This window comes from Mytilus edulis, chromosome 1 (assembly GCF_963676685.1).
Source record: "Mytilus edulis chromosome 1, xbMytEdul2.2, whole genome shotgun sequence".
NCBI lineage: Eukaryota > Metazoa > Mollusca > Bivalvia > Mytilida > Mytilidae > Mytilus > Mytilus edulis.
Window position 1 is genome coordinate 17,923,439 of NC_092344.1, and position 15,180 is coordinate 17,938,618.

Here is a 15,180-nt window from a genome sequence, read left to right on the forward strand (position 1 = left end):
GGGCGGGCGGTCGGTCAGGCGGGCGGGCGGGAATCAAATGTTGTCCGTGCATTAACTCATGAACCGTTCAACCAAAGCTTTTAAAATTTTAATATGTTGTTACTGACAACTAAATGAAGGTCAAGTTCAATAATGGCGATTTTGACTTTTACCGTTCAGGAGTTATGGTTCTTGAAAGATTGAAAAATGGAGTTTCCAGTCGTGTCCCTGCATTTACGCATGAACTGTTCTACCTAAGCTTTCCAAATTTTAATATGTTGTTACTGATGACAAAATGGAGATCAAGTCCAATAATGGCGATTTTGACTTTTACCGTTCAGGAGTTATGGTTCTTGAAAGATTGAAAAATGGAGTTTCCAGTCGTGTCCGTGCATTTACGCATGAACTGTTCTACCTAAGCTTCCCAAATTTTAATATGTTGTTACTGATGACAAAATGGAGGTCAAGTTTAATAATGACGATTTTGACTTTTACTGTTCAGGAGTTATGGTTCTTGAAAGATTGAAAAATGGTGTTTCCAGTCGTGTTCGTGCATTTATGCATGAACTGTTTTACCAAAGCTTCCCAAATTTTAATATGTTGTTACTGATGACAAAATAGAGGTCAAGTTCAATAATGACGATTTTGACTTTTACCGTTCAGGAGTTATGGTTCTTGAAAGATTGAAAAATGGTGTTTCCAGTCGTGTCCGTGCATTTTCTCATGAACCATTCAACCAAAGCTTTTGAAATTTTTATATGTTGTTACTGATGGCAAATTAGAGGTCAAGTTCAATAATGACGATTTTGACTTTTACCGTTCAGGAGTTATGGTTCTTGAAAGATTGTGAAATGGCGTTTCCATTCACGTTGTTGCATTTACTCATGAACCATTCAATCTAAGCTTTTCAAATTTTAAGATGTTGATACTGATGACAAAATGGAGGTCAAATTTGATATTGACGATTTTCACTTTCACCATTCATCAGTAATGGTTCTTGTGATATTGCCAGGACACAAATAAATATTAATAAATCCGGTTTGCTGTCGTTGTGACAGCCTCTTGTTTACTGTATTTTTCATAATTTACCATGTTTAAAACAAACATAACATTCTGCATTAAGTTTTATAAAGATATGGAGATGTGGTATGATTGTTTATCATATATTTCAGACTGATATTGAATGGATTAGGGTTCCAGTTAATTCTTCTTCACTAACAATTGAACACATACAGTTTGATAAGAAATACAGATTTGGTGTATCATCAGACATGGATGTAGAAAGTTCAGGATTTACCTGGGAAGATTGTTACTACTTAAAAAGTATAGGTATGTTAAGCTATGATTTTATTGTAAATTAAATCCTAGAAAAATTTACAATGTTCCTCCACATTGTTCAAGTGAATGTTTAGGACACAGAAATGTGCATTTTCAATTTCTCCTTGATTGTGTTATAAAGGACAACAATTACATAAAAACATACATTTTACACACCCCTTTTCATTTTAAAGAAGGCCTTTGTTCTCCCTAGGCTGTTTTAGCGTCGCGGCACCATTACGCTATATTTTTTTCCCGTGATGCTGAAATAATTTCTGCAATGCTATAATTATTTTGCGGATGCTAATTTTCTTGTCTATATCAGAAAACCATGTCCTCAATTCTGAACTTTCATCTAATTACCGCTTGTGATCTTAAAAATTGAATCACCTGTAATTGTAATCCTTTCAAGTCAGACAATAGGGGAACTTTAGAGTGATTTAATAGGTGTTAATTGCCCTATGGATGATAACTGAATGGATACGAATACCCCAAGCTGACACCTTTGACATGAATAATACCATGTGGTCCAATCGAAAATTTCGGCATGGAGAAAATGTTCTCAAACAAACTATTCGAAATCTACGTTTGCATAATCTGAATTCAAAGATCCAAACAATTTGTCTCTTTAAAAAAGTGATAAGGTCGAATATTTTTACAACTTTTGAAAATAACTTTCTTTCATTTCCGGTACTGCAAGTTAATTGAGAGCGTATATTAAACATTTTGATTTTGAGTTAAATATTTTTACAATAATAACTACAGATGCACAAATGGCAAAGTAGACAGAAAAAATAATCACGAAAGAGAAAAACTAAAGTAGCTAAACTTTGTTAAAAATATATCATTTGATATAAAGAAACAACTGGGACAAATTAATTGAGTACCATGAAACAATGAATTTCATTCTCTCATTCATTTAGTTAAGTAGGAAGTGTAACTGGCACCACAATTATATTTTTATTTGGCCCAAGAGGAAACGAATAATTCTGTAACAATTAATGAATACAGAAAACATAAAACTGAAACAACTATTACCATGGTTATAGTTTGATTGTAATCTCACTTATGAATTGAACAATATAAACATATATTACATAAAGGAAATAGATCATTGCTGCAATCAGTTAAATGACATTGAAAAAATACTGGGTTTTTTTTCAAGTCAAATGTGATGCTATCCAAAATTTCTAACTTCAACAAAATTTATACTTATTTGTAGGGACTATACAACAAAATCATTTTCCAAAAAATATATTTGATAGTTTTATCTTTACAATGCTTTCTCTTCATTATCCAAGTACCAGTAAATGTTGAGGACATTTAAAATTAAAAAATGATGATACAAAATGGTTAATTTAAAATGAACCATAAATCGAATTATTAAATACTACAATTAAAACAGCCCTAATACTACCAAAACGGCATGTGTCATACTGGTGACGTCGTCCTGGTCATATAAATCACTTGATCTATATTGCTTTTTGGCCCGGTCCAATATTTCCAAATACGGACTGGCAATGAATCCTGAATTACATGCAAACATATATTGTGCATGTAATTCAGGATTCATTGCCAGTCTGTATTGGAAATATTGGCCCTATAATCACATCATTCCCAGTCCGTATTGGAAATATTGGCCCTATATTCACATTTGATGTATGTAATACAGCATTCAGAACAAGTCTGTATTGAAAAAGTTGGGTTATTTAATAAAAGTGTAATGAACTGACTGTTTCTGTATTGGCACTGGTATAGATTCTTGGTCAGCTGTATTGGCCCTCGACTCTAAGGGTCTCGAGGCCAATACAGCAAACCTTGAATCTATACCAGTGCCAATACAGAAACAGCCAGTTAATAACACTATAGTAATATTAATAGCTAATTGGATTGTTATTTCAGCTCCATCTCCTCCAACTCAAGTTGATGTACTGGCATATCCTGAAAACGGAATAACAGTTGATTGGTCAGATCCAAAGTGTGGGGATTCCCCTTACATTGCCTATTACAGAGTCACTTGGTGTACTGCAAGCCATACCAAGGATTGTGCAGGTAGGTTTCCATACTGTGATGGCCTTATATGAAAAAGAACTTTATAATAGACAAACTTCTTTAAAAATTTAATACAACTTCAAAAGATTTGTGTAGTCATATATTGGTACATGTATTACGTTGTCGTCGTTGTCGTTGATGTAAAAGCTACGCAATAATTCTTTTCAAAGTAAAATAAGGGTTGCAAGTCAGTTATTTTGCATGTATTTTTGTGTTGTTTTGGAAAGGTCTTGATTTTACGATTGAGAAATGCCCATTCAAAGTGATCTTTGAAGTTTTGATTTAAAGACAAGAGAAGTTATTGCAAAATTTTTTAAAGTTTTTTGGACAACCTAGAGATTTGCCTTCTGACAAAAAATAATAGGAATATGACAACTTTAACAAAAATCCTTTATAAATAAATAAATAATTTGTTTATTAAAGTGTCACATATTGATTGCAATAAAAATAATTCATACACAATATACATACATAATAAAACAACCAATATATAGGGTAGGGTTTATAGACAGTAGTTGTTCATGCTTATGTTTTACTATATAATCTATGGCATTTATGATTTGTAAATTAAAGCCAACAGCAGCAAAATATTTGTACAATAATATATGACTTAATTGTTTCTACATATTTTGATGTCATAGATCTTCATAAAGAAAAGGATATTTCAACAAGTGAACCATCTAAGCTGGTATTACCAAATCTAAAGGCAGGAACTTCTTATGGTGTCAGAGTTCAGCATATAACTGGAGATGGAAGAGTTAGTGATTACAGTGATATGGTGTATATACAGCCTACAAATAATAGTAAATATTCTAGTTTTTATGTTTTAGTTTAAACATATTTTATTGTTTCAAAAAGAGACAAATGGATTAGACACAAGTTTTTCAACTTAGTAACGTCTTCTCCAAAAAGAAGTTTTTATGTGTGGAGATATTCTCTGTAGGTGTGTACATGAGCAATAATTCCTGGTCCAGTATAATACATATTAAACACTTTGATTGAAATGTTCATGAAAATAGATTCTAGGTATTGAGTTTGATATATTAGGTTAATTTGTTACAGCTATTTAAAGTAAATAGTTATTTTCAAAGTCAGTATAAAATAAGCTGGTATATGAAACCAGGAACCAGTAGTTGTTACTTATCCCCCTTATTTCTTTGAAAAGTTTCATAAAATAGAATGTCAACAGGATAATGACGAATACCAGTATGTCATCAAATTTTGTCTCACCTACATAAAGTGGTGGGAGAAAGCTGGGTGGTTAGTGAATCCTCGATAACAGGGTATATGAAATACCATTTGTTTTTATAGAAATTATCACATTGCATCCATAAGAAAATCTGTAAGAATGTTTATTGTTGCTTGCCAAAGGTCCAGTTGAAAATATATCATGTATGTTCATGACGAGAACAAATTAAAAATCTAGGGTTTTATTGCTGATCAGAAGAATACCAAGTGGCTATACTTCTATTCACAAGTCACCTTTGAGGGGATGTCCTAGATTATATATTATTCATTTATTTCACAATCATAATCATGTTTGTTTCATATATTAGAACTGTTTCGTATATTCCTGTACATCACATTTATGAGTTCATCACATTTCATATTTCATTTGACCTGCTTGACTTGCAATGACCAGAAGTTTCTTTTATACATTAACTCACATTTAAATAGACAGGTAAGTTTGCATGCATTCAATTGCAAAAAGTTGTAATATTAAGGGAACTAACTTTTCGCTTTGCTATAACTCTTGCTTCCTTATCCAATGTATAAGGTCATTGATTCAAAACTACAGCTGTTGTTTTTTCAGGTATTTATGATATTATTTTATATATGGCTTACAAAGGTTTTTAGTTTCAATTTGGATAAAGTATTTAGTTGAAGTTTATAGTCCCTGTCTGATCATGCTATTCAAATTGTTACATGTATATGTATATATATTTGTTTTGGAAAATTTGCAGGTGATTAGATTATTGAAAAAGAGACTCAAAATTGTATCAATAACATCACATTCAAGCAATAGGACCATGATGCTAAAAGTCCGTTGGAATATCACTGAGTCACCTTTTCTGTATTTGTTCACAGTTGCTGCAAATCATTGACTTTCCTGTGAGTTTTAAAATCACAAGAGAATCTAACATTAGTTGATAATTGCATTTTATATTTTGAATTCACTGTTTGAATGCAGCATTTTCAGAAATTGCATTCATTAGTCTCATTTTTCAAAAGCCATGACTACTTTTTGCGATTACTTGGTGTCCGTCTTTGTTGGTCTTTCAATTTTTCCCCTAAATCTTCTTCTCTCAAACTAACTGAACCAAACCTTGCATTATTAATCCTTATGGTGTACAGATATATTTGTCTTTATTGATGATTCCTAATCACTGTTATATTTATTTTTAGATTTAGCAACTTCACAAATTACCGGCATAGCAGTTGGGGGAACTTTCTTATTTATGTTTGCCATTGCTGGAGCAGTTTTTATTTATAGGTATATATTGTATTATTTTTTAACATCGGTACTACATATTTAATTCCTGCTCTCATCCATTTGAATATTGCCCTCAGCATTATACATTCAGATATTGGTAAACCTAACTATTATTGAGTGAATCAAAGAGTTGGTGTGTTAGATAAAATTGAGGGAAATAGGGAATGTGTCAAAGACACAATAACTTGACCAAAAACATACCGTTATTAATATAAAAAATTAAAAAGCATGCAAAAATACCATTATTATCCAATTAGATTCAATATACATGTATGTAAATATGATTGCTTTTCAGTGTTTATAAAGAAAAAAGCTTGTACTAGGCTAAGAAAATATGGGCAGCAGACTTTTATGCCCCATTTATGACCATTAAGTTTTCTGGTCTGCACGTCTGTCTGTCAGTTCCACTTTAAGTTAAAGTTTTTGGTTAAAGTTTTTGGTCAATTCAGTTTTTGATGAAGTTGAAGTACACATGTTTTCAATGTTCCCTATGATATGATCTTTCTAATTTTAATGCCACATTTTTTACCCAATTTCACTGTCCAATGAATATAGAAAATGATATTGTGAGTGGGGCATCTGTGTACTATGGATACATTCTTGTTTAGATTTAAAAAGAAATACAGCTTCTATAATGCAAAATATATCACAATTTCTGTCATTATAAGATTTACTCTTAATCAGAAAAACAATTTAGTCAGTTGAAATTTCACCGTACAGGGTTAGTTTATTTGACATTAAATGATTATGAATTTCTTTTGTGTAGGCGAACATGTTATGGTATCAGGGAAATGAAACGGCCATTGGAAATCATCACTCCAAAAATAAAACTAACTGGAGCAAATATGGTAGGTATTCACCAATTCCTGCTGTTCCAAAAATATATAAGATAAATTGCTCACTCAACTTGTTTCCCAGTTATTGGTTGTGCACAATTCTTATAATTTGTAATGATTGTTTACATACACATCATTAGTCGAATAGACATATAGAAATCAAAATATGAAATATGAAAATTTTTGAAATAGAAAAAAAATTCATTTAAAGATACAACGCCAAAATATGTTTTCTTTGTTATGTAAAAAATAAATATATTTTTTTATTTAAAACATTTTATTTTGGAGAACTCAAGTGTATTTGGATTTTTATTTGTTAACCATTACAGAAAACCCTTTGAAAAAAACTGTTACCATAAGATGAAATGATACATATTTCTTTATTTCTGCTTAAGAAATTGTTAATTTATGTATAAAACTGGACCAATAATTTTATCTAGCGGGTTGAAGACCCATTCTTACTTAAATAATTGTCTTTTGTTTACAGCAAAATGCATTTAGTGTGTAGGTACAGGACCACAGGTAGAATCTTTGGTTAGCATGCTTGTTAGCTGAACCCTGAAGTCATTATTAGGTTAGGTATATACTACCCTGCTTTTGTAGAAGTCTCGTCCTACAGACAGATAGATTGGTTATATGTTGAACTAGTCTAGTGGAGGCTTTAAGAATGTCTTCACGGTTCAGCTAACAATTAAGCTAACTGAATATATAACATTTGCCTACACACTGTAGCCATTCTGTTGTAAAAATGAGTAATTGATGTGAACGTTGTAATCATGGATATTATGTTCTCTTACAGACTGACCCAGCTTCCAATACTTCATTGTCAAGCTCATCAGGGGACCAGAGCTCAACTTCTAGACTGTTGAAAGATAACAAGGTACAAGATATTATTATTTGATAAGCACATTTTTTTATTGATAATTTTTTTTTTTTTAGTAAAGTATATTTGGAACACATGGGAGTCTCTCTTATATATTTTAAAAAGTAAACACAGATTTTTACAAGACTTCAATATAAAGGGGGGGGGGGGAAGGGTTCAACTACATTGAACAACAGGCTACTGTTATAGTTTGATTGTAGGTCATATCTTTTTCATGCAGATTAGATTAATGAAACATTTTTTTATTGTAGATTATACCATATTCTTCACAAGTAAGTAAAGACAGCGGTAGATTTAGTTTGACATCTGATGCTCTGCAGTCTCCCGAAATAGACGGCAAACCTGATCTTTTTCCTGTAGCAGAAGAGAGTAGAGAGGACAAGAACAAGCACAATCAAAAGAAAAGTTTCCCACAAGACCCAGATTATTCTAAAATGGCGTTAGACAGTGGTACAATACATGATCACGCATTTAGACAGGAAGCCTTCCCACAAAACATCATTGCTGCTCCTGCCATCCGTGCCTCTTATCCAAATGTTAATCACCATTATAACAGTTGTGACCGACAATCCCAGTCTTCACAGAAGATATCCAATAACACTCTTTCTTCATACAGATCTAGTTCAGATGAGAAGATGTTATTTGATGGAAAAACAGATGAAGATGGGTATATGGATGTGAATGAGAGAAGTAAATCTGTTGAAGTTTTATATTCAAAAGATAAAATAATGGGTAATTATCATTTCATATACTCTCTATTTATTTTCAAAATGTATAAAACAATCAAATATTATGAAACTTATACACAATGCTTATTACCACAAAACACAGATCAAGTATGAATTTTGGTGGTGTCACTATAACAATTCAAGAGTTATGTCCCTTCACCATTTGAAAGTTGCTGAATTTTTCGTTTCCATTCTCTAACTTTAGTTTGTAATAACCAAATAGTATTAAACTAATACACAATGCTTATTACTACATAATACAGATCATGTTTGAAATTGGGTGGTGTCACTTTTACCATTCTTTAGTTATGCCTCTTTATAAACATAAAAATTGCTAAATTTTTCGTTTCCATTTTCTAACTAGTTTGCCTCAACCAAATGTTATGAAACTTATCCACAATGCCTATTACCACAAAAATCAGATCAAGTTCAAATTTGGGTGGTGTCACTGTTGCCATTCTGCAGTTATATCCCTTTATAACTTTATATGATATGCAAGCAGGGGGACACATTCCTGATTTATTGTATAATAATTTTCTCAAAGGCGTTTACCATAAATTCAATCACGATCAGTAAAGCAGGCGAAACTTATCAGTATGAATTTTATTGTTTAATGAAAAAAGATAAGAAATTAAAATTTACAACGCTATAAATTATTATGTACTGTAACAAATTTGGAATAATTTTTTCAAAAGAAAAAAAATATTTTTGTTTTCAGAAGATGAAAATGTAGATAGTTATATTAGGACTCGGCATGTTGACTCTGAAATAGATTCCAGTGGTACAGAAAAAGGTTTGTTAGATTCTGCATCTTCAAGTAATCCGTTTTCATATGTTGATCAACAAGAACTTCAAAGTTCAGGAAATGATGGACAACCAATTACGAATCCGACATATATTGACGCAGAGTCACTCCAGGCTACTGACAACATTGGAGTCCCAGAAGTAGAATTCCATGGTTTGATTGGAACTTATCATCGTATGGATTCTAAAGAGAATGGTAAAGCACATAATGTATTATCACCATTGATTGAAGCTAAGGATGAGAACTCTAACATAAGTATGATAAGCAATGGTGATCTATCTGAAGATGCCATGAATAATCAAGGATTGTTATTACCCAGACAGCATAATTTTGGAGGCCCAAAAGGGGAATACCGTCGACTTGATTCCATGGAAAACCCAAAGCTACTTGATGAGCCAATGATGAGACTAGATAGTGGAAGTCAATTTAATGATGCTTATCTGAAAGACGGTCAAGAAGAGTCACATGGTAATGGCTACCTTAAAGAAGAAGAGATAATGAATCCAGGTGCTTGGAATTCAAACAGGGGACCCAGCCAAGAATCAAACAATGGTAATTACCTAAGAGACATGGATATGAGGAATCAGAACAAGGATCCAGTCCAGCAAGATCCTAGAGGAACTTTAGCAGACAGTTTGAATGAATTGATGAATAGAGGTTACAGTTCTGGAGATTATTTCATGGGAGGAGACTTTAATAATGGAAATGTAACTGATGATGACAATTTATCATCCTCTGTGTCAGGTTCAAATTACACCGATAGAAATGAGAATTCAAGTGATCCCGCATACATCACGGAACAAAACTTTCTCAATATGGGCCTTGGTGGTGACAATCAAATTAGTTTTGATTCAGAAAATAATCAATCTGGACATATATTACCACCGTCAGACGATTCATTTAGTGAGTCAAATAGTTTACTTCATGAGGAAAGAAAATTAGACAATGGATATATTCAACATAATGCTATGAAAACATAACAGTATTAATTTCATATTTTTGTAGAGAAAGAACAATCAATTACTACCTATATTTCCAGTTATTGGGTAGAGAAAGGTCAGATGTTAAGATAGTAATATTCACGGGTAAACATTTATCTGTTTTTGTAAAGTCCTGTAAAAGTGTAATTGGTATTGAAACTTCATTCCTTAAAAAAATTAGAAAAGAAAATTCCATTCAAATGTACATACCTAAATTTGTATATATTGGTAAGATGCAATCACTTTTAGAATTCTATCAAGTCTTTTAAAAGTGTATCTGATCTTTTTACTTCATTACTACAACACTATTCATTTAGTTGGTTAGATCCATTTTAGATTCATAAGCATGTACCTTACACTCATCTTTTAGCAATAATTGTGGAGTTTTTTTATAAAAGTATATAATTTGAATCCTTCCATATGTGATTTTCAGTATTAAATGTTAATTATTTTTGTTAATATACACCAATACGTTAAATTTTGATAGGAAATCAGAAATTGTTGTATAAATTATTGTATATAAATCTAAGATGTGAGCTGAATCAATTTATTCCTTTGGACGTCTAAAAGAACTCTGAATCATTTTTTTAATAATAGACATTTGCAATGCAGGAAATGTGAAAGTTTTCTTTGTTCTTTTGGTAGGAAATTAGACAGTGCTGTACATGAATGATATGACAAACTCTAATATTAATATAAAGAAGTTAATAAAATGTAAGCTGTATTTTTATCTTTTTTGAAAAATGCATCTTTGTGTTCAAATATGTCATTAAAAAATACTTTGCATTATTGCTGAGCGAAATTCATGAATTAAATCAATGGGAATTCAAAAGTGAAAAAATATGACTGAAAAGACATGTTAAAAAGGATTATTAGAAAGGGTTTACAAGTGTGTAAGACTTATTATAAGTCCTATACATTCTATAGTTGGGAAGAAGTGTAAACCTTTTTCTTTATTTGGTGAAAATTTATATGTACAAGATTATCTACTGTTACATCTAAGAGCATTGTAGACAGGACATTTGTAAATCCTGTATTGGTAGATTTATAGTTCTGAATAATATTACAAAAGGTGCTATAGAACCAAAAGTTTATTTAATCTGAGCTAAAAAAAAAATCAAACAAAGTGACAGGTATTTGAATTTGTCTGACTGTTTTAGTAAATCATCATGTTGGATCGTCATATAAAAATGGCTTTAATTGAAATTTTGCAAATTGCAGTTAAGTATTATATTTATTACATAAAAAGCCTTTCATAATAATGTACAAATTTTGTATAGATATATGTATTGGCCTTTTTTTGTTTGTTTGTTTTTTTATTTAAATTGTACATTTTGTTATAAAAAGAGCTGGTATTAAAACATCTTGTTTAATGGTACATGAGATAGCCTTTCCTCTCTCCCATTAACTATCTGTTATCAATAGCACTATTAAAATATAACATGTATGTAAGCAAATGGTTGCAACCTATGGGATTTTTTGTCTCGCCTGAGACAAAAGGTGTAGAACTAAGACATCAAGAATACAATTAAATCATGCTTGCAATGATGGTAAGCTGCACATGCTTTATTCTTCCTTGACCTCATTTTATACTTTCATTGATTATTATTCAAGTTTTTTCTATCAAATATTAAATCAGTTGGGGTTCTTTCAATTTGTGTATATAAAAGACAATCTGAAATGCTGTACATATTTTTTATCAAAAGTTTATGAATTTTTTTATTTTGTGAACAATTATATGAAACGTATATAGTTTACATTGGGCAGGATGGTTTTGAAGACGGCAAATTTGTTGTCAGTTGTAATGTTTTTTTGTTTGTTTTTGACATGACATTTTATACAAAAAAATGTACAAGTAACATTACTGTATAATTTGCTATCATGAATTGATTATTTTTTTTTTGTATATAGTTAAATTATATAAACATTTGTTTGAAAAAAATTAGATTATATTTTAAGTTGATGTAAATATTTGAATAACTCATCAAGTTCAGTCTCATTTGTTATTGATTTTCTAAGAAAATATAATTATATTAAGTTTGTTGTATATGATATAGAAATTTTATATTGTTTTTTTTGTTTATTGTTATTGACATGATACTTTTAGAGCTATTTTAACCATATTAAATATGGCTTCATGAATAACCATGATATTGCTCAAATTATTATTCTTTAATGCCATGATATTTGGAGCAATAGCTAAAAAATAGCCATCTAACCTTAAAAATTGAAAACTCAGTTCATGTAACAAGAGTTGATATATTTTGATGCATTTTGTGTACCATGGCTAAAGTATTAAGGACAATCAAATTATATTGTGATAAAATACAAATCCAAAAGTCTGTTGACATATAAATGCTACACCTGGACCATGAATGTTGTAATGCATTGAACTATAATAGTTCAGATCTATCTGTTGTATGTATATTGGAAATTAAGACAAATAAACAATATAGTTTATACCCCACCATTTTTTGCACATGTTTAAGGTCTGGAGCCTCGGTTCTTTGTAAGTCTTGTATGATTTATAATTCTAGTCCATTTACATGGTTTAGGAGTTCAGTATGACGTCCACTTTCACTGAACTAGTTCACATGTATGTTTAGGGCCAGCTGGAACCCACTTCAGTGCAGGATTTTATTGCTGTGTTCAAGACCCATTGGTGTCCTTTGGCTGTTTTCTGCTCTTCGGTTGGGTTGTTGACTCTTTGACACATTCCCCATTTCCTTTCTCAATTTATGAAAAAATCTAATAAAAATTTCTGACAACCGAAGTGAACCTAAACGCTATGTATTTTTAAACTTGTTATAAACTGGTTTTAGATTATGATTAGAATAATATGACCTAAAAGATAAAACATCATTTAGGAGCATGTCAATAAATGGTTTTATGCATGGACTGTATACAAGTCCAAAGCCTAATGTTTGGCTTGGTACCCCTTGGCATTAAGGTTTACCCATGTCAATATGTATGTCCCAAAATTGGTTTCTGTTCTCTTATTTAGTTTTCCTAAACCAAATGTTATGAAACCCAGATCAAGGTCGAATTTGGGAGGTTTCCCTTGTACTGTTGTGGACTTTTGTCCTGTTATAATATTATATGCAAGGGAGGGGATGGACACATTATCCATTCATTTTCTTCAAAATCCTGGATCCTCAGCTGATATAAGGTCTTTTCTTCTGATATAAGAGTTGCTGACCAAAGCATTATACTCTTTGTTTAACTGGTAATTATACTAGAGTCAATTATTAAAAAGGCATATTTACTCAAATGAACTTTATAATTTGACATTTGGCATTTCTAGATTACTTTTGTAGTTGTAGATTCTATAAACTGCATAAAAGTTATAAATGACTATTGGTGTGAATAGTGTATAAAAAATAAAATTTAATTGATAAAAAGTATTGTTAGCTGAAATGATGGGAAAACAGCCTTTTATTGAAATAAAGTGCCCCTCCACCTTTTTTCCCTCCATATGAAATATGTTATCAGATACATATAGTATATATGTCTCTTCTGTTATTTTGTAGTTTTCATTTAATGAAAATTAAAATATAGAAAATGTTTCCATTGATAGAATGAAATGGAAATAACCCATTATATTGAGAAAAGATCTTGCACTATTTTTTTCTTCCACAAAACCTCTTTGCGGTATTCTTGTGCAGAGCCATAACATTTTTCTACTATTGATGACTATTGATAATCTCAGTAGATCTGCAAGCTACATTTAGTGCATGTTGTGTTATCAACAGGCCTTCACTATGAGGAAAAGTTCTCTTTCCAATAAGATGTAGTTGACACATCACATAAAATGTGCTCAATTAGGTTACCTAAAGATAACTAAATGAATCTCCATTAATAAGATTCCTATTTATAGATTTTTTCCTTATAATTGCTTCATTGTTACTTCTTTCGTTTATAATGTGTATTGTTTTAATTTTACATAAAGTATGGCTGTTTTGGTTCAAGTAGTTATCAAAGGTACCAGGATTATAATTTAGTACGCCAAAATCATTCTATCAGAGCTGTTTATGGGCAACATTAAAGCCTTGTAAGTTATTTTAAAGATGTTTGAAGGGACAGTGTGGTCTCATTACTTTTTATACAACCGCAAAAATTGAAAAATTTTTGGTCGTATATTGGTATGACGTTGGTGTCGTCGTCATCCGAAGACATTTGGTATTCGCACTATAACTTTAGTATAAGTAAATAAAAATCTATGAAATTTCAACACAAGGTTTATGATCATAAAAGGAAGGTTGGGATTGATTTGGGGAGTTTTGGTCCCAACAGTTTAGGAATTAGGGACCAAAAAGGGCCCCAAAAAGCATTTTTCTTGGTTTTCGCACAATTACTTTAGTATAAGTAAACAGAAATCTATGAAATTTTAACATAAGGTTTATGACCACAAAAGGAAGGTTGGGATTGATTTTGGGAGTTTTGGTCCCAACAGTTTAGGAATTAGGGGCCAAAAAAGGTCCCAAATAAGCATTTTTCTTGTTTTTTGCACAATAACTTTAGTATAAGTAAATAGAAATCTATGAAATTTTAACACAAGGTTTATGACCACAAAAGGAAGGTTGGGATTGATTTTGGGAGTTTAGGAATTGGGGCTAAAAGGGTCCAAAATTACACTTTGTTTGATTTCATCAAAAAATGAATTATTGGGGTTCTTTGATATGCCAAATCTAACCGTATATTTAGATTCTTAATTTTTGTTCCTGTTTTCAAATTGGTCTACATTAAGGTCCAAAGGGTCCAAAATTAAATTAGTTTGATTTTAACAAAAATTGAATTCTTGGGGTTCTTTAATATGCTGAATCTAATCATGTACTTAGATTTTTGATTATTGGCCCAGTTTTCAAGTTTGTCCAAATCGGTGTCCAAAATTTAACTTTTTTGTTTTGTTTGATTTCAACAAAAATTTAATATATGGGGTTCTTCAATATGCCGAATCTAACCATGTATTTAGATTTTTAATATTTGGGCCCGGTTATCAAATTGGTCCACATTGAGGTCTAAAGGGTCTAAAATTGAACATTATTTGATTTCATCTAAAATTGAATTCTTGTGGTTCTATGATATGCTGAATCTAACCATGTATTT

At 31.1% G+C, this 15,180-nt stretch overlaps 1 protein-coding gene across 11 annotated transcripts in view; it reads left to right on the forward strand.

Moving 5' to 3' along the window:
• Positions 1 to 11,162, forward strand: part of LOC139525372 (uncharacterized) — a 44,789-nt gene extending 33,627 nt beyond the window's left edge. For all 11 annotated transcript variants that reach the window (XM_071320719.1, XM_071320685.1, XM_071320702.1 and 8 more), the window contains exons 11-18: positions 1,152 to 1,308; positions 3,199 to 3,348; positions 3,990 to 4,151; positions 5,755 to 5,842; positions 6,609 to 6,690; positions 7,478 to 7,558; positions 7,813 to 8,293; positions 9,008 to 11,162. In XM_071320719.1, the coding sequence (XP_071176820.1) occupies positions 1,152 to 1,308; positions 3,199 to 3,348; positions 3,990 to 4,151; positions 5,755 to 5,842; positions 6,609 to 6,690; positions 7,478 to 7,558; positions 7,813 to 8,293; positions 9,008 to 10,074 (2,268 nt within the window). In that variant the 3' untranslated portion in view covers positions 10,075 to 11,162. The remainder of the gene's footprint in view (positions 1 to 1,151; positions 1,309 to 3,198; positions 3,349 to 3,989; positions 4,152 to 5,754; positions 5,843 to 6,608; positions 6,691 to 7,477; positions 7,559 to 7,812; positions 8,294 to 9,007) is intronic.
• The last annotated feature ends 4,018 nt before the right edge of the window (positions 11,163 to 15,180 follow it).